Source organism: Panthera onca, chromosome C1, assembly GCF_046562875.1.
Source record: "Panthera onca isolate mPanOnc1 chromosome C1, mPanOnc1 haplotype 2, whole genome shotgun sequence".
Lineage (NCBI taxonomy): Eukaryota > Metazoa > Chordata > Mammalia > Carnivora > Felidae > Panthera > Panthera onca.
In genome coordinates, this window is record NC_138346.1 from 101,409,262 (window position 1) to 101,429,388 (window position 20,127).

The 20,127-nt window shown below is 43.7% G+C and overlaps 1 protein-coding gene across 1 annotated transcript; it reads left to right on the forward strand.

The window, feature by feature from the left end:
* Window positions 1–778: 778 nt before the first annotated feature.
* DDX18 (DEAD-box helicase 18) lies at window positions 779–19,807 on the forward strand. Its single transcript, XM_060625763.3, has 14 exons — window positions 779–961; window positions 2,466–2,765; window positions 5,860–6,000; window positions 7,645–7,780; window positions 8,136–8,236; window positions 8,356–8,555; window positions 8,651–8,765; window positions 11,614–11,753; window positions 13,099–13,260; window positions 13,565–13,717; window positions 14,828–14,941; window positions 16,445–16,501; window positions 16,868–17,045; window positions 18,099–19,807. Exons 1-14 carry the CDS (start codon window positions 877–879, stop codon window positions 18,239–18,241), a joined length of 2,025 nt encoding a protein of 674 aa, XP_060481746.1. The 5' UTR covers window positions 779–876; the 3' UTR covers window positions 18,242–19,807.
* The last annotated feature ends 320 nt before the right edge of the window (window positions 19,808–20,127 follow it).

Genomic DNA, 20,127 nt, shown 5'->3' on the forward strand with positions numbered 1-20,127 from the left:
GGCACGTGTGATTAATTGCCACCTCCCCAAACTCTCACAGATGTTTTCTGAGATCTGAGCTAATGATACTGATTTATTTGCTAGACCTGGTCTTAGAAATTCACTGTTGAAAGTCTGAACTTTGAGCTGCAAAGAGAGAGTGTAGATTTATTAAGGCAAAAGTCACAAGGTTATATAACTTGTTTCAAAGAATTATGATTACTACCACAGAGTTAAACTATCTAAGTATTGTCAATTTACCTAACAAGTGTTACATTATCTCTATTTCAGTCCAACGTAGAAGACTATGTCCCAGTTGCTGTTGACAAAAGCCAAGAGTTCATGGTGTTCCAAGAATTGAAAGAGGAGACATGCATAGGGCAGCTTCTCAGTATCCTCCAAAACCCTATTTTTAATGACTCTCTTAACAAAGCTTAACTTTGGAAACTTCTTTCACAACGTATGGATGAAATTTATGTATTTAGATTTTATTCAATTTTCCAAATATTCCAGGATACAAAGAGCACAAGCACCCAAAATTGGAGACTCAAGAAGGCCCTCTGCTCGTCCTTGTTTCTTCAGTATCCTTTGTGGAAGCTCACGCTCCCAGGACCCGCAACGGCCCTAAAATGCTCTGTCATCAGACACAACATGAACCTGGGATGGACCTCCGCTCCTCCAGAGGGCGCTGCAGAGAGCTGCCCTTGGCTCCCGGTTGCATACGCGCCGGAAGCACTTCCTCCCCAGATGCATTTTTTTTTTCCGCTCTACAGTGTTCAAGGGTTCCCAGTGGCGTATTTCCGGTCCGCCGAGGTGCACACGTGCTACCGGGGAGGAAGTAACGTCAACCCGGGTAGCCGAGCTGTGGCGTTGCAGTGGAGTCGCTTCGCCGACAATATGTCGCATCTACCCATGAAACTCCTGCGCAAGAAGATCGATAAACGGAACCTCAAATTGCGCCAGCGAAACTTAAAGCTCCAGGGTGAGATGCGCGGGGACTGGGGGCAGGGGGCGCGGTTGCTGCGGGGGCCCACACCTGAGAACCCCTGCGGCCCGGAGGTGGAGCGGCCGCCTCCCCCGAGCACGTGTGCTTGTCGAGAGGGAAAGGCAGCCTGGCGAGGTCTCCAGTTGGTCCCGCGCGGGTGCCGCTCATCCCGTGCCCTGGATCTGCCCCGGATCTTTCTGAGCTTCAGGGTTTCCTTACAGAGTCAGAGCAGGAGCAGGCCGCCTGAGTTCCTTCACAGGCCTCCAGCCGGGCGTCCTGCTAAACCAGCTTGTTTTACATCTCCCTCATTCCGACTCCCTCCCCACCTTCGCCTCCCACCTCATCCCCAACCTCCCCCCCGCCTCCATTTCGAATCAGACTCCTGAAACTTTCTCATCTCCACGCACCTTCCTTCCACATCTGTTTACTGCCTGCAACGCTTCAAAACAAGGTCAGTGTCTTATCACAGCTTTCCTGATAACATTGCCTTCTCCCACCCACCTCCACTCCCGACTCCTGGAGCATATCCTGTTTGCAGCTCTAGAAGTGCGTCTGCACGTGTCCAGTGGTTGTCCTAACTTTAGGTTGTGAATTTCTGAAGCGCTGCCGGGTATTTGCATCCTTAGTAAAGACTTGCCTGAAAAGGCTGTTACCTTTCTTCCCCTCTTCATTTGCAGGCCTAAGTTCCTAACATTGAACCACAAATCTTGAAGTTAGAGTAACGTTTTTTGGATCATATATAACTTATCAACTCCCCCCACCCCCAGGGCAATGTTGGATCCTGTATAACCTATCGATCCCAGGGGGCGGTTCCTTACTCTGGATTTCAGCAGAGAGTAGAAGAGGACAGGTTTGTGGGTTTTAGAAATCATGGTTTGAAGTTCCCTTGTGTTTCTGATTCATACAGAATAATACAGCTCTACTGTTTCTTGGTATTTAAAGGTAACAAAGTATAAAAGGCCATGTTATTTTTTTATTGTATGTAAACAGGGAAACTTTTTAAAAGGCATCCCCAGGCATTTATATATGATAAGTAAGTGGTCGTATTAACAGAATTTTCAATTCACTGCTACCTAGGAGTTAAAGTTGAATGTTTTAAAGTTATATGAGAAGCAGTAGTTGTGTGAATAGCTGTTAGTGTTTTCTGGTACATCCATTAGCCATATATTTATCTGACGTTAAAACGTGTGTTTGTAACTACAGTTGCTAACCCCATCCATTTAAATCTTTAACCTCATTGAAGTTTTGCTGTCCTAGATTCTTAACTCCTTAAGGACAGAGATGTGGGGTTTTTTTGAAGTTAAGAAATCAACGTAGCTTTCCCTTTTCCAGCATTTTGCATTAAAGGAAATTGTCCTATTATAGAACGCCATAAATTATAAGTGGTTTTAATAGTGTACGCGAAAGGGAAATGAAAGCTAAACCATTTCAGTCATGGACACCGTGGGGTTTCTTATTTACGATTCCAACATTTTTAAGGAAACCTCCCCTTTTTAAACAGGGGCCTCTGATGTGAGCCTCTCAGAAACGCAGAATGGAGCCTATGAGAAACTGTCTGAGGAAACTGTGGGAAGTGGGAAGGTTAAAAAATCTCTAAAACGGTCTGTGAATGTGGACTTGTCAGAAGCCCGGAATGGAGAGATGGCTAAAGAAACAGTGGAAAACGTGCAAGTTAAAAAAAAAAAAAAAAAGAAATCTACCGTAATAATCAATGGAGAAGCAGCCACACAGCCTCCCAATTCAGAATCAAAAAAGAAAAAGAAGAAGAAAAAGAGGAAAACAGTGGGTGATGCTGGGCCTGGTGAGTACTTCAGTTTCTTTGAATTTCAGGCATCCATATAGTTTGCACGGTCACCATTGTACCTTTGTTCTGTTATTATTACTATATTCCTACCCCATGCAAGAATCCCTATACTCACTAGCATACCAGAAGCTAACCTGGTAGCAAAAGGAAATAGTGTGCGGGGGATGACATTTTTATTTTTATTGAGATACTGGAAAGTGGTGTGCTTTTACATTCCCTTACCACTGAAGAAAACCTCACGCTTAATTAAATACAAGCCTTCCTTGAATTCTAGAAACTTGCTCATTTTGACAGTTGGCTGGGCTTTTAAACAGACCATATTAGGGCATGGTATTTTAGGTTTATTACCTATCTGCAAACAGGATTGTGGAATTACACTAAGAAATCTGGGCTTAGTACACACTATCTTCTTGGGCCTTTATTGTCAATGGACTTTGCACTAATGATTCTTTTAAAATAAGAAGAATTTTTTTGTCAGTTTTTTTTCTATCATAAATTCCTCCTCTTGAAAGGAGACTTACTGACGTTTTGGATATGCAGAATGTATCAAACCAGCAGGTAACTTCTGTATAAATGGCACGTTAATTTCGAAGTGAGTGGAATGGCCAGGACAAAGGGGAGGCCAATTTCTCTTGGAAGGTGATTATATTTGAATAAGCTTACATGAAGAATAGGTTTTTTTTTGGTTTTTTTGTTTTTTTTTTTTTTTTAACGTTTATTTTTGAGAGAGAGACAGCATGAACAGGAGAGGGAAAGAGAGTCAGAGACACAGAATCTGAAGCAGGAGCCCAGCTCGAGGCTGAAACTCATAACCCATGGGATCATGACCTGAGCCGAAGTCAGATGCTTAACCGACTGAGCCACCCAGGCACCCTGAAGAATAGGCATTTTAATTGAGATATGAGCAAGCAGAGATTTCAAGGGAGACTATAACAGGTGTCAGAAAGCTATTCAGCCTTCTGCCTACTTTTGGAAATAAAGTTTTATTGGAACATTGCCATTCCCATTTGTTTACTTCGTTTCTATGGTGACCGAAACCATAGGGCATGCAAAACCTAAAATCTTTACTCTCTGGGTCTTTATAGAAAAAGTTTTGTCAGCACTGGGTTAGAATATTCTGTTCATCTATCTTAACTGAAATAAAGGTTTCATTTATTTTTTTAAGTTTATTTATTTATTTTGAGAGAGAGAAAGAGAGAGTGTGATGAGTGAAGGAGTGCAGAGAGAGAATCCCAAGCACCCTCATTGCTGTCAATGCAGGGCTTGATCTCACAAACCATGAGATCATGACCAGAGCCAAAATCAAGAGTCAGACATTTAACCGACTGAGCCACCCAGACGTCCCTGAAGTAAAGGAGCTTTAGAAAGGAGCTTTATAGGGGCACTTCGGTGGCTCAGTCGGTTAAGCGTCCAACTTGAGCTCAGGTCATGATCTCACAGTTTGTAGGTTCGAGCCCTGCATCGGACTCTGTGCTGACAGCTCAGAGCTTGGAGCCTGCTTCAGATTCTGTGTCTCCCTCTCTCTCTCTCTTTCTCTCTCCCCCAAAAAATAAGTAAACGTTAACATTGTTTTAAAAATGAGTTTGTGAATAAAAATTCTTAAAACAGTTACCAAAAATAAAATTTGGAATTACATACAGCATCAGACAAGTGTCTTATTTAAAGGTGACAAGAGCAGGGATGCCTGGGTGGCTCGATTGGTGAAGCATCCAACTTTACCTCAGGTCACGATCTCACGGTTTGTGGGTTCAAGCCCCACACAGGCTCTGGGCTGACAGCTCAGAGCCTGGAGCCTGCTTCAGAATCTGTGTGTCTGTCTGTCTGTCTCTCTCTCTCTCTCTCTCTCTCTCTCTCTCTCTCTCCCTCCCTCTCCCTGCCCCTCCCATGGTCACATTCTGTGTCTCAAAAATGAATAAATGTTAAAAAGAAGAAGAAATGTTAAAAAATGAATAAATGTTAAAAAGAAGAACTCCTTTAGAAAGGAGTTGTGTGGTTTTCCAGACATGGCGTACCTGTCCTCACACTGCCCATGGGTTGACCGTTTCCCAGAAGGGTGGTGGTCAGGTGCAAGGAAGAGGCCAGTCCTGGACCACAAAACGTCCTGAGTTCTGGTCCAGGTCAATTCTGTTCTAACTAGCATAACTAGCTACCGTACATTTGTAAAAGCCCAGCATGGTAGTTAACCCACTTGACCCAGAGTGGACCATTGAAGAGTGTGATGGGGGGTAAGTCTGGAGGGGTAGTTGGGGACCCTATATGAAAGGTGTACGTAGAAGTGAAATGCCAGTAGGCTTTAACCCTTCTTCCCTTGGCCACTTCATTTCAAGGAGCTGCCAGTTTCTGTCCCCCAACTAAGTGGATTGTTCTTGCTCTGCACTCTCTGTAGTAACCTGAAGAGCCTTTGGGGTTTCTGCTCGTCTTTAAGCCAAAGTTAGCTTTTATAGAAGATTTCTGTTTAATGGCATAAGGAGAAATAAGGGCTTTTAAAAGCGTTTGAAATAATGAAACCTTAATCACAGCCCTTATTTCCCTCAGTGAAATACATGGAACTTGATGTGATTAATATACTTGAGTTGTTCAACTTGTCAAAAATGTCTTGGTCATTTAAGGTGCTGTAATAGGCCTAAAAAATAGTGGGGGGTTTTTTGTTTTTTTATTTATTTTATTTTTTTACATTTATTTATTTTTGAGAGACAGAGACAGAACACAAGTGGGAAGTGTAGATAGAGGAGACACAGAATCTGAAGCAGGTTCCAGGCTCTGAGCTGTCAGCACAGAGACTGACTTGGAGCTCAAACCCATGAACCGCAAGATCATGGCCTGAGCCAAAGTTGGACGCTCAACCGACTGAGCCACCCAGGCGCCCCAGCCTAAAAAATAGTTTTGTTGGAAAATCTGCATTGTCCCCCTGTGTTTTTAAATCAAAGAAAATCATGAAGGAGAGACATTCTTAGCGAATTAAAACTGGAAATGTATTAAGCTTTCAAGAACATGTCTCTTTGCATTACATGTCTTTTTATTTTGTGATCCTATTTGCTATTTTTATTTTAACAAAAATTCGGGGGGGGGGGGGTATCCTTTATAACCAAAGATACCAAAAAAGCAAAAACGGAAGACAAGGGGGAGTCTGAGGAAGATGTACAAGCGCCTGAAGAGACAGAAAACCATGTGGAGAAGCCGGATGATCAGGAAGAAGACGCTGAGGTACCCAGCCTACCCCTGGGACTGACAGGTAACTTCACAGATGTCCAGAGAGCCCTGAAAAATGCCATGCCTTTCTGAATTAGAGCATTTGAAATTTCAGTTGCGACTTTTAATTTACCTAGAAAAAGAGTATTGACAAGAAATACTTGTCAGCCAGCTACTGCTTTATCTTGCACACTGTGCGCCTTAGTTCTTCGTTTACTTGCATTCCTGACACTAAATATTTTGATGTGCACAGAAACAGCTTCTGGGGTTTTTTGTTCCTTTGGGTTTTTTTTGTTTTTTTTTTTTGTTTTTTTTAAGGTTTTATTTATTTTTGAGAGAGAGAGACAGAGTGCAACCAGAGGAGGGGCAGAGAGAGAGAGAGAGGGAGACACAGAATACGAAGCAGGCTTGAGGCTCTGAGCTGTTAGCACAGAGCCCCGGGGCGGGACTCGAACTCCTGGACCGTGAGATCATGACCTGAGCCGAAGTCACATGCTTAACTGACTGAACCACCCAGGCACCCCTGGTTTGTTGTTTTCTAAAGCTCATTCCATTTTGCAGTAGGAAAGCCATTGGCCCAGAAGTCTGGCGATCAGAGGTTTGCTACCTGCCCAGTTACAAATAAGGAAGGGTGAGAGTCGTGTTATTGTCGGCCTTTTGCCAGCATAATGTCCTCTGGCCTCTGTTTTCTTTAGAAGGTCGAGAGTTGAGACTAGAATTGCTTGCTCCAAACCAGAAGTGTCTAGGGGTTACTTGAGTTGTTTGGTTTGGGTTTTTCAGTTGTTAAAATGTTGAAGCCTAACCCCAGGCTGGCTTAATCAAAATTGCAAAGATGATGGCAGTGGTTCTCAACCAGGGCAGTGACCAGGCCGTGCCGGTTTACCCAGAACTTGACCAGTTGTAGCATTCGAGGTCCTGCATCCCATAAACCTCCTCCGTCCCAGGCACACCGTCAAGGTTGACTATCAACACATTTGGTTTTCAGAACTGGAGACAGGCTACTGGCATTTAGTGGCTAGAGGTCAGGGAGGCTGCAGAACATCCAGTAATGCAGAGGACAGCCCCTCGGGACAAAGTGTTACTCAGCCCAAAATGTCAGCAGTGGCAGGGTTGAACAGCACCTGGCTAACAAGCAGGGGCACGTATGGGGTGGGAGCACTCCAGGTGATTTTGATGCCTTCCCCTGCTGAAGCACCACTGCACATTCGGCATGTGGGTTCAGTCTAAATGGTGTGTGGCTACAGCTGACCTTCTCAGTTGTCCTTCTGGAATGAGATTAACAGCTCTTTTGATTGACTTTCCACTCCATTTTTGTTATGCTGGATGCCTTCACGTTTTATTTCAGATTGTTTAAACATTTCATTTCCCTCTGAACCACCGCCATCCTTGGCATTAGCGTTTCATACAAGTGCCTCAGTTACATCCCCCCTCCATCTTTTACTGTTGTTAGGATGTGGGTTCTGGATTTCACACAGCCATCAGCAGTGGAGAAACTTCAAAAGTAAGGGTCTTTGTCTTAGTATTACATAGCAGTGGTTGGGGTTTAGTCTTTTTCACTAGAAGAAGCTCTTCCAAGCTTGATTCCCACCCAGAAATGTCTTCAAACAGCAAAACTGATTACGTAACTGTAGCACTACTAACTACTTAAAAAGATAAATTTACTAATGATAAGATATCTTTTGCTTAGGAGCTTTTGAGGACACTTCATTTGCTTCTCTTACTGATCTTGTCAGTGAGAACACTCTGAGGGCAATAAAAGAAATGGGTTTTACAAACATGACTGAAATTCAGCATAAAAGTATCCGACCACTTCTGGAAGGCAGGTATGATTAACGTTGATTGATGTTTGGGCGTTGCTGTCTATTTTAGTGCTAGTAGTTTAGAAAGAAAATGCCAGTATGTTCTGTGGATTTTGCACTGTGTTGGGTTGATAATCCACGCTTCATTAAAGTCTAAGTTACTGGTGTTTGAGAAAAAAAAAGAGTTCATTTCTGTTTTATAGCACAATTCTTATTTCCCAGGTATTTAACTTGTGATTGATTTTGGTGATAAAGAAACTAGGGACTTTATTTTTCTTATTCACGTTCTAGCTTTAATGCCTAAAATGTGATGGTATGTGGTAGGTATTCAATAGGGAGACTAAATATCTCTCTCTTCCTTTCCGTTTTTAATATTTAGGGATCTTCTAGCAGCTGCAAAAACAGGCAGTGGTAAAACTCTGGCATTTCTCATTCCTGCAGTTGAACTCATTGTTAAGTTAAAGTTCATGCCTAGGAATGGTGAGTCTCTGATCTGATCGTTTTTGCCAATATCTAACTGGAAGTTTATCATAATTGTTACTGACTACTGGCAGTACCTCCAGTACGACTTTTACCGTATATGGTTTTTTGCTTTTTAGGAACAGGCGTTCTTATTCTCTCACCTACTAGGGAACTAGCCATGCAGACTTTTGGCGTTCTCAAAGAGCTGATGACGCACCACGTTCACACATACGGATTGATAATGGGTGGCAGCAACAGATCCGCTGAAGCACAGAAACTTGGTAATGGGATCAACATCATTGTGGCCACACCAGGCCGTCTCCTGGACCATATGCAGGTGAGACAACACTATGATGAGGCGCCTGTCTCATTGTCTTGTGTGAAACATAAACCTCACGGCTAACGCGTTTTTCTTTGCCTTTGTCTTGGTAGAACACCCCAGGGTTTATGTATAAAAATCTCCAGTGTCTGGTTATTGATGAGGCTGATCGGATCTTGGATGTTGGGTTTGAAGAGGAATTAAAACAAATTATTAAACTTCTGCCAAGTAAGTCAGTAATATCTGCGAGGGTTTGCAAAGTGGTTGTTGGGAGCAAGAGAGGGTTCCTCCTAATGCCAGAATTTTAATACAGCCAAGTGCAGTAGTTGTGCTGAGGAGAGGTAGTTTGCGGGACAAGCATCAGACTTAGCAGTAACTTAATACGGTGGTTTTGCCATTTTAGAGATTATAACGTAAGTTAGACAGTTCTGAGGTATTTCTCACTCCCGTTTGCCCCCACCACCCCATCTCTTTTTCTCACCCAACCGAACATCTCCCAGGTAGCCACAAACGTGTCACATACCTCGGTTATAGTATTTGTAACATTTAAAACTTCTTATATCTGTAATAAGGCCGTGATTCCATTTATCGCGGTTTGTTTTTTAATGCTTTATTGAAGTATAATTGGTACAGTCTGTACATATTTTAAGGATTCAGTTTGGTGAGTTTTGACATGTTTACACCTATGAAACCATCACCACAATCGATACAGTGAACATCTCCATAACGGACAAAAGTCCTCTGTGTGCCTTAGTAATAATCCCTCCCTCCCCCCTTCAGAAGGAACGCCCTCACCGCTTCCAACAGCTGCTCACACACTTCTCTGCCAGGTGACCATTGATCTGCTTTTTGTCACTATAGATCAGTTTGCATTTTCTAGAGAGTTATGAATGGAATCATACGGTAAAACTCTTTTGTCCGGTTTCTTTTGTGATTCATCCAAGCTGTTGCATGTGGCAGTACTTTCTTGTATTCTTGAGATGCATTCCATCAAATGAGTACACCACACCCCTGGGAGCGGGGTGGCTGGTGCGTGTTTAGCTTGTACCATTTTACATTCCCATCATCAATAGGTGGGTTCCGTGTTCTCTAATAAGTCTTGAAACTAGGTAGTATTAACCCCAACTCCATTCTTTTTCAAAATTGTTTTTGGCTATTCTCCCCTTTGCATTTCTGTATAAATTTTAGAATCAGTCTGTCCACTTCTACCCCATAAACCTCTGGGATCATGGTTGATACTGTACCAAATACAGATCATTGGTAGAAGACTGTTAAATCATTCAACCCATTAATAAGGTTTGCCTGCATTTATTTGCTCCTTATTTTCTCTCAACAGTGTTTGAGTTTCCAGTGCATAGATTTTTTTCACGTCTTTTATTAGATTTACCCCTGAGTATTTCATTAAAATTTCAACTTGAACTTGTTCATGGCTTGTATACACAAATGCAGTTGATTTTTGTGTATTGGTCCTGTATCTCGCAAAGTAATTAACTATATTCAATTGGATTGTTCATTATGACCCTCCAGATGAAGCTACCCACTAAATTTTCTACATAAGCAATTGTACCCTCTATAAATTGAAAAGTAAATAAAATTCTTAGTTTTTTTTTCTCACCTGATTGCACTGGCTAGAACCTCCAATACGGTACTGAGTAGAAGTGGCAAGAGTAGACATCTTTTGTCTTACTCTTGATCATAGAGAAGAAAGCATTCAGTCTTTGACCGTTAAGTATGATGTTAGCTGTAGATTTTTTTGTAGATACCCTTTACCAGATGGAGGATGAAGATGATTGCTTCTGTACCTGGTTTGCTGAGATTTTTTTCTGTTTATCTGCACATGCTAAATTACTTTTATTAATCCAGAATGGCATGCTGCAGATAATGTACAGTATGAGCATTTTTTCGTCACAAAAATGGCTTCCAAACCATTGAAAATGAAATTGCAGTAACAGCATAAAACAGAACAGTAACATCACCATAAGAAATAGATGTTAGTGGTACGCCTGGGTGGCACATGGTTAAGCATCTGACTCTTGATCTCAGCTCAGGTCATGATCTCACAGTCTGAGTTCGAGACCTGCATCAGGTTCTACGCTGATGGCATGGAACCTGCTTGGGATTGTCTCTCCTTCTCTCTGCCCCTCCCCAGCTATGCTTTCTCTCTCCCTCAAAATAAATTTTTTATAAAGTTAAAAAAACAGATGTTAAATTTTATCAAATGCTTTTACCGTGGCTATCAAAATGATCAAATGTTGGGGCGCCTGGGTGGCTCAGTCGGTTGAGCACCGACTTCAGCTCAGGTCATGATCTCATGGTTTGTGAGTTCGAGCCCTGTGTCAGACTCAGAGCCTGGAGCCTGCTTTGCATTGTGTCTCCCTCCCCCTCTGCTTCTCCCCCACTCGCATTGTGTGTCTCTCTCTCTTTCTGTCTCTCTCTCTCTCTGAAAAATAAACGTTAAAAAAAATAATAAAATGATTAGATGTTTTTTCTTTAAATTTGTTAATAAAGTAAATTGTATTGGTATTTTTTAAACATGAAGCTAACCCTGCATTCCTGGAGTAATCACCACTTGGTCGTGATGCTACATTTTATATGCTGCATTCATCTTTGCTAAAATTGTATTCAGAAATTTTGCATCTGTGCTCACGAATCATTATTGGGTTTGGTATCAGGGTAATGGCTGGCTTCAAAGAATGAATTGGGAAGTAAAAACTCTTCAAGTCCTGGAGAGATTGATTGGGAGGAATTGGTAATATTTTTTCCTTAAATGTTTGATAGTATTCACCTGATACTTGGGGCTAGAGTTTCCTTTATGTGATGATTTTGGCTGTGATGTCTGTAATAGGTACTTCAAAACTATATAGGTTTTCTGTTTCTTTTCAAGTGAGCTTTAGCCATTTCTCCATTTTATCTAAGTTGTCAAATTCATGGACATACAGTTGTTCGTGATATTCCCTTAACATCTGTAGTGATGCCACATGTCCCATTCCTGATAGTTCTCCTCAGCATTTCTAGTTGTGAGGCAGTTCTAAAAATTCCCTGAAACCTTTGGGTTATTTATGTGTATCTGTTTCAGCTCGCAGGCAGACCATGCTCTTTTCCGCCACACAAACTCGAAAAGTTGAAGACTTGGCAAGGATTTCTCTGAAAAAGGAGCCATTGTACGTTGGTGTTGATGATGATAAAGCTAATGCAACAGTGGATGGTCTTGAGCAGGTACTTTTTGTCTACATCTTACATTTACGGCTCATCTCTGTGCCCTTGTAATTGTTTGGAGGATCATCCCAAAAGCAGATGGATTAATGAACTTTTACTTCAAATATAGTAAACTTGGGTATTGGATTGCTGCCTCTCCTGGTATCTATCAAGTATCTTAAACTCTGAATAACATGGTCAGCTCTCTTTATTCTGTCTCTTAAATATTGCCTGCCACATGGGAGACATTAATCACCACCAGTTGCACATGCAGTTAAAAAAAAGTCATTGTCATTTAATACTTTGCTCTAAGATGCAAGGTGACTTCGCAGATGGAGAGGCTGGTTTCAGGAGCCCTGCTGTGAAAAATTGGAAGTGAGGTGACAGATCCAAACGAGGTGGATTAAAAATAGAACCTTAGGGGCACCTGGGCAGCTCACTCTATAAAGCCACCAACTTCGGCTCGGGTCATGGTCTTGCAGTTCATGAGTTTGAGCCCCGCATTGGCTGTGTGCTGACAGCATGGAGCCTGGAGCCTGCTCCGGATTCTGTGTCTCCCTCTCTCTCTGCCCTCCTCCTCTTGCGCTCTGTATCTGTCTCGCAAAAATAAATAAACATTAAAAATTTTTAATAAAGAGGCACTTGGATGGCTCAGTTGGTTAAGCGTCTGACTTCGGCTCAGGTCATGATCTCACAGTCCGTGAGTTCGAGCCCCACGTCGGGCTCTGTGCTGACAGCTCAGAGCCTGGAGCCTGCTTCGGATTCTGTGACTCTCTCCCTCTCTCTCTCTCTCTGCCCCTCCCCCACTCATGCTTTGTCTCTGTCTCAAAAATAAATAGTAAAAAAAAAATTTTCAGTAAAAAAAGAACCTTAAGATTGAGTCATTTGATGAATAAAATATTTCAAATAATCTAGCTTAAGGTCTTTTCGTTGGCTGTGTATTTTAAGAAATACGTTCAGTCAGCCTTGTTATTTTGTTTAGGACAGTGCACTTAGGCTATGGTTATTTGAGATCTTGCTTTTAAGGACCTTTTTAAAAATGAAGCATTGATATGCTCTGAGGGTTCCCAATGAGCAGAGATGTTACCGTATCATGATTACACAAACTGTTGGTAAGCAGAAGTCTGCAATCTCAGAGATATGAGAAGCATTTAGTATCTAGTGATTGCACCCAGTAAAAGGAGCCAAAAGAACTAAAATTAGTCTCATTTTAGGAATGCTCTGTTGTAATGGAGATAGTAATTGCTGTGGGTAAGGCAGGACGGTGCAGTATGTGATGCGTATATGTGCTCTCCCTCAAATCGTATTGGTTCATAAAGCCGCAAGCGTCTGAATATTTTTACCTGTTCACTTGGACCACTTCTAGGGATATGTTGTTTGTCCCTCCGAAAAGAGATTCCTCCTCCTGTTTACATTCCTTAAGAAGAACCGGAAGAAGAAACTGATGGTCTTCTTTTCATCCTGTATGTCCGTGAAATACCACTACGAGTTGCTGAACTACATCGATTTGCCTGTCTTGGCCATTCATGTAAGTGATTATCATGAGTTTATTTAGCACAGTTGCACTTACCAAGTTATATGGATTGTGGGGTTTGCAGTATCGCTCTTTCTAAATCTGGAACGATCCCACGTGGAGGGAGCTTTGCTGGGTGTAGAGGGGTGAGGACCACAGAGGGGTAAGAGATACCATCCACTTAGGGAAATAGGATACAGGCCAGAGAGTGAAAGTGAAATGTAGGTTAATAGTTCCACAGCTTGGGGGTTGTACCTCCAGATCTCCCAGAAATGACCTCAAGTTTCCAGCTCTAATGGATGTTTTGATTCGATTCTAGGGAAGGCAGAAGCAGAATAAGCGTACAACCACGTTCTTCCAGTTCTGCAATGCAGATTCAGGGATATTGTTGTGTACAGATGTGGCGGCCAGAGGGCTGGATATCCCTGAAGTCGACTGGATTGTGCAATATGACCCTCCAGATGACCCCAAGGTAACTGGCATCCTCAGAGCTTCTCCACAATGGCTGTACATTAAAGAATAAACATCCCAGTTTCCCTGAGAAATAACTATTTCATATTCAAAGGTTTACCCCTTAGTTACTCCAGTCACGTGTTTTTAAAAATTTATTCATTTAGAGAGAGAGCACGCACACGAGAAAAGTTGCAAGCAGGGTGTGCACTGTGGGTGTGGAGCCCAACTCAGCTCAGACTCACAAACCGTGAGATGATGACCTGAGCTGAAACCAAGAGTGGGCCACCTAACTGACTGAGCCACTGAGGCGCCCCTCAAGGCATGTTTTATTTTTATTGTATACTGACTATAGTATTTCTCTGGTGCTGATGGTGGTTAGGGCTTTTGCTGACCCAAAGTGGATGTGCAAGATTTGAGAGGCCTCAGTGAGACTGAAGTCAGGAATTCATGTACTTGAAATGGTCTGTTAAGAGCAGTAACTGGTTTTAGAAGGAAATAAAATTGCTTCCACAAATAGAGAAGGTTTTGTAGCTTATGTATTAAGTTTTATTAAATACTTTCAACAAGAGATTACGTACATCGTCACGTAGCATCAAAACATGTTGAAAAAGTTATTTTGAAGATGAAGCACACTTAGTATTAATAGTCATTTTTGGGGACACCTGGGTGGCTCAGTTGGTCAAGGGTCTGACTTTGGCTCAGGTCATGATCTCGCTGCTCGTGAGTTCAAGCCCCGCGTCAGGCTCTGTGCTGACAGTCTTGGAGCCTGTTTCGGATTCTGTGTCTCCCTCTCTCTCTGCCCCTCCCCTGCTCACGCTCTGTCTCTCTCAAAAATAAGTATTTTGAAAAAATTAAAATAGTCATTTTTTTCTTAGATCATAGAGTTAATGTGAATATCATGTCCAGTGACCAGTGAGTGTCGGCCTCGGGCATTGCCCTGTTAGCGCTCTGGTGATGGTGCATGCGGAAGCTGGGGACATGGGGAAGGGGCGTGCGGCACGGTCCCGGGGGAGGAGCACCTTTTCATCCAGATGTGCTGACATGCTTCTGTCCTCCACGTGCGGGTCCTGGAAAAACAGGTTCCGTGGAAGTTGGTGTATTAATTCAGGTTCTTCTCTCTCCACCACAGGAATATATTCATCGTGTGGGAAGAACAGCCAGAGGCCTGAACGGAAGAGGGCAGGCCTTGCTCATTTTGCGCCCTGAAGAATTGGGTTTCCTTCGTTACTTGAGGCAATCCAAGGTAAAGATACCAGTTTGGAAAATCTTAAGCTGGGAACAGATCCCTCTTGGTAGGAGCTGTGTGCCAGTGCCCATGGCCTTAAGCACCATTTCTGGATGGGTCTGAGGTGTCAGGAGTCACTGCTGCTGTGGGAACAGTTAGAGCGGTTGGACAGGTGACCGTGATGCGGGGCTGGCCTGAAACAGGCACAGCCCTGGGCCTCTGTTGATCCACTGTGCTTGTCGTGTCTCCTGGCGCCTCCCTTTGCCTAGAGCCCTGTTTGAAACCTCTGCCCCTTCTGAGCCGCGTCACACCTATTGCCTCCACCTGCCGCCCTGCTGTAGCGTCGTTTTCACCCAGACTCCATTCACTCTTGCCTCTTCCTCCTCCTTCTGTCTTCTATTCATCGACTCTGTTTTACCTCCAGTCTCTCCTGTGACCATCTCCGATCTCCCACTAAAACAACAGCTTCAACCCTAAACCCACTGTCCTTCTTCCCCTCCCTCCGTCGTGGCTGCTGCTGGTTGCCTTTCTTCCTTCTGCTTTGGAAAGCGGTTTTTATTTTCGCTATACAGTGTCCAGTCACCGTGAGCCGCAACACACCCTAATCTGGCTCTGGCCTCATTCCATCCACCAAAGCTGAATTCGTTAGGATCCCGAATGGCCTCCTTTTTGCTCAGTCTTGTGCACACCAGTCAGGCCTTCTCCTGACATTTGGCCCCCACTTGGCACAGTCCTGCCAGGTGGATGTTCCTCTACCCTGCACGTACGTGCAGTTTCCAGAAATGGCCCTTGCACCTTTTCTCTGGAATGCTGTCTGCCTGGATCTCTAGAATGCCTCTGGTTTCAGCGAGCTGTGCTGTCTTCTGGGAAGCCGTCCCTGATCTCCTGGCGTTCATGTTCCATAGCACCTGTGCTCATCCAGCTGTTTTATCCTTTACCTGTGCTCCCTGCAAGATTGCAGGCTCGGGGTGGGACCGGGGCAGCTATTTTTCTAGCCCTCTTGGAGGTCTGCCATTTTTGCAGTTATCTGGTAAGTGACGGCTGGTGAGAGATCCTTCCTGTAGGAGTTTGTGGTCATCACGACCTCCGGCCATCACAAAGGACAGCTTGCGGCCAGGACAGCTCTCCCGACACGGAGGGAGGAGCCAGCGGTCCTTTTGACTGGAAGCATCGGGCTGCCTCATGGGGCATCCAGAGATCCTTATGTAGAAAAGGGCTTCATGGATCCACTGTCCCTGTCCAGTTCCTTGACTTTTTTTCAGGAAGGTTCCCCAGCCCAGTTCTTGTGAAGTTAGCAGAGGGAAGATAAGACTTTCCCATTGGCTTCGGGAGACCAGAGGAGCAGCTGTGGTGAGGGAGCTGCACAGGCCTGGTTGTCTGTCCTTCTCTTCAGTTCCTCCTCAGCTGCATCGGCTCCGGCTTTTCCCGGCTCTTCGTGGGACACTTGGCACTGCTCGTTCATCTGAAAGTCTCAACGTTGATCTACCCTGGTTGACTGATCTTCATGCTTTTGTTTTCTAGGTTCCATTAAGTGAATTTGAGTTTTCCTGGTCCAAGATTTCTGACATTCAGTCTCAGGTACGCTTTGTGTTTTGTTTCTGTTTTGTGGGTAAGAGGTAGCCTTATCCGGGGCACTGCCTTTATAGTATTTCATTGGTAGTTGTCCTCTGAGTCTCCCCTTTCCATAAAACCAGTGGTTTGAACTGTGTTCTTCTAGGGTTCTTGCTGTGCTGGTTACCACATTCCAGGGTTCCCTGCCTCATTCCAGTTCATACCTTACAAGAACTTGGACATTATTCTTCCCCCATCCTGGTTTTGCACATATTAACGAAACTTGGAGCAGATGTTTTGGAACATGTGTTTTTTTATAGGGTGGTTTTGTTCTAATAATATATAGGAAGTCTGCTTTTGTATTATTACTGACACTGATGTCTCTTTTTTCAGCTTGAAAAATTGATTGAAAAGAACTACTTCCTTCATAAGTCAGCCCAGGAAGCATATAAGTCCTACATTCGAGCATATGATTCTCATTCTCTGAAACAGATCTTTAACGTTAATAACTTAAATTTGCCTCAAGTTGCTCTGTCCTTTGGTTTCAAGGTGCCTCCTTTCGTTGATCTGAGTATCCTTTGTTGTTAGGAATTCATCCAGGAACTAAGGGACAGAAGGTTGACAGGGGCATTCGGGCTTAGCACTTGGTTTGGTATGTGCTCCGCCTGAGGTCTGGAAGCCCGGGAATGCATTCTGGTCACTGCTTGTCAGGGCTAGCACAAAGTAGGCCGGGATTAGTTGTCACAGTGGGGATTGCAAAAACAAGACAGCTTGTGATTTGGCCTGTTAAAAACAAAGGAGTTTAACTGGCCAACAGTGAAGGCCAGAGAGAAATGCAGAGGGGTAAAATTGCAGGGCTTGGGTGGTTATGAGGCTTCCCTGTATGAGATCTGAGGTCTGTGGAGACCAGCATGTCCTGGAGCTGAAGATAGGAGATGAGACCTCAGAGTTTTTATCCGCTTAGAGCCATTGAAGGATTTCATACAAGGAAGTTGCAAGATTAGCAAAAGAAAATAAAATCTAAGTGCTACTCAGGGTAAAAGGCAAAGGAAACCCCTCCAGTTGCTTCTGTGAGGTTGATCGCGTTTTCCGCAGAGGAAACAACCAGCTAGAGTGAGGCCAGCTAACGCTCTGGCACGGACTCCCGAGGCAACAAGATTTGGGGTCACCGGCCTCATCGTAGGCAGTGCGTGAACGTCCGTCGTGATGAATGCTTGCTGAATCATGTGGAAGGAAGGACTCCTTCAGTCACTATAACATTCCTGAATGCAGTCAGAACAGAGGTGAAAGTCATTTGTTTTGACACGGAGGGTGGTGTGTAAACTTGCTAATTTACCTCTGGACTCCTTATAAGTAATTGTCTTCGGTTTCATTGTGTGGAGAACACAGTTAACAGGACCATTACCTTAGGCCTAAAAGTCATAGCTGCTAATTTTAGGCCACACCAAGGGGCCATTCCAGACTTCCTGGAAATGTCACATAGGCTTATGTTGACATTTTCATGGTGCAGGGAGGGGGTGTGGCAGCAGAGGAGCGGTGGACACACTGGTTCGTTCTCTGTGTGGATGTTAGGTGGGAGTTCATTATCTGCATGTTGCTTGATTTCCTTAACATCCGCCTTTAGACGTGAACAGCAATGACGGCAAGCTGAAGAAGAGAGGTGGAGGCGGCGGATTCGGCTACCAGAAAGCCAGGAAGGTGGAGAAGTCCAGAATCTTCAAACACATCAGCAGGAAGTCATCTGACAGCAGGCAGTTCTCCCACTGAAGACCCGCCTTCCTCTCTTCCTCAGTAGCTTCGTCCTGATACGGATTTTTCCCTTTCTCTAACAGAGGAATTTTTGTGGCTTCAGGATTGGGACTGATGGAACAGGAGTATACATGGACTTGGGCTACAAGCGCTGGGCACTGATCGCTTCCAGGAAATACCTCTCTTACTTGGGGATATAAAACACAGTTCATTTTTTTAGGTTGCTCAAGGGCAAAACAAAGGATCTTTTGGATGGAATATTTTAATTCTTTTTCCTCCAAGTTTGTCATTGTTTTAATATAATTCCTTTTGTACCTTTTCCTCTGGGTGGCTGAGGATTTTCACGGCACGGATTTTGTACCAACCTGCTGTAAAAGGCAGTGACCTGATACTCTGAACAGGTGCTGGTGGTAGTGAGGCAGAAAATTGTCTCCACTTACCTGGGTTTGTTTTGGGTTGTTTCTTGGACCTTAACTGTAGTTCTTGACCTCCCCTGAAAATGCTGCTGTGGCTAGGAAGCACCTTAGGTCAGAGGTGGCATTGATTTTTAAATAGGCCAGATTTTAAAACTGTGGCTGTTCCCCTTCTTTTTTTCAAGAGTGAGAAGTTTGGGTTATTTGACGTTGTTTGAATAAAGCACCCTCAGCCCTCCCAACATTTGTTGGGAGCAGAGGGAATCAGATCTTTGAGCCTCATTTACACCAGTATAGGTGTAATACTCTTCTATTCTCCATTTGATAACTTAGCAAAAACCTTTTCGAAAAGGCAGAGTGGTGATAGACCTCACTTGGCTCTGCTTCAGGTGGTTTGGATTTTGGTGAGCCCTTCCGACTCTGCAGAGTATCAGGGAGGCAGAGAGAGCATCTTGTTGAGAAAAATAGCCCCTTTCGGATCCACAAAACACAGATTTGTGATGAAAATTGGACATGAACAGAGGTCAGAGCCACAGAGACGGGTTTAGTCTGGCGGGGGTTTTGTTACGAGAGCTCTTGATTTCCAGCGTGTTTCCTATGTCTTATTTCCAGTGCATCTTGTAACTATAAAAATGGTTATTAGATTTTTATCAATTTGAAACTAAAGTTGCTTAGCGTCATTTTGCTGTTACGCCAGGTAATAGTGATAGGCTCCTAATAAAATAAGCACATTGAGAGCGTCAAATGTGGAAGAAACAGCCTGATAAAAATAGCATCCCAGGAGTAAAAAAGAAGAGTGATATTCTGCATCTGGACCCGACCCCTGGCCCCTTGGCCCCATGGCTCAAGCTGCCCTGGGGTTCAGGCCTTGACCGCTGGACTCCTGGTTTTTAATAACTGTTCCTCTAAGACATCTGGTAACTTGTTTTTCTTTTTTATTTCAGACATAGTCGTGTCTCAGAAAATACACAAAAACAAAGGGAAGAGTATTTAATCCAGAGCAGGAGTAAATACTGTCAGTATTTTAGTACGTACTCATCCAGTGTTTTGTATACACGCTTTTTACATTTTTTTATCAGAAGTGAAGTCATCCTCTATCCCCAACTTGGAACCGGCTTTTTTCATAACATGCTATTTTCCTGTGTCATTAAATAATTATGTCACTTTTGTATTTCCTTTATACTACATTTTGTTAACTCTCGTTCGGTCTACCTACACCAAGGTTGTAGGTACCTGCTGGTCACAGAGGTCTTGTGCCCATATGTTGTGCTGTGGTTGACCTCCATTATGAGTAGAAGTCAGTCTACAGAGATCTCGTGAGATCAGTACATAAACAGAAGGTGGAAAGATTGTTCCTTCTATGGGAATGGCTCATTTCGGGTACTTGCTGAGTCAGGAGGATCTGCTGGCAGCATGGGCCAGAGAAGGGGCCTCCAGACAGCCAGTCCTGACCAGCCTGGCGGGGATTCAGATGTGAGAGAGCCAGTGGTT

Bases quoted from the DNA above. Each gene is read 5' to 3' on its own strand.
- DDX18 (XM_060625763.3), top strand. From the start codon at position 877: ATGTCGCATCTACCCATGAAACTCCTGCGCAAGAAGATCGATAAACGG. The intron at 7,781-8,135 runs GTATGATTAACG...TTTAATATTTAG, and splicing joins CGACCACTTCTGGAAGGCAG to GGATCTTCTAGCAGCTGCAA. The intron at 8,766-11,613 runs GTAAGTCAGTAA...TATCTGTTTCAG, and splicing joins AATTATTAAACTTCTGCCAA to CTCGCAGGCAGACCATGCTC.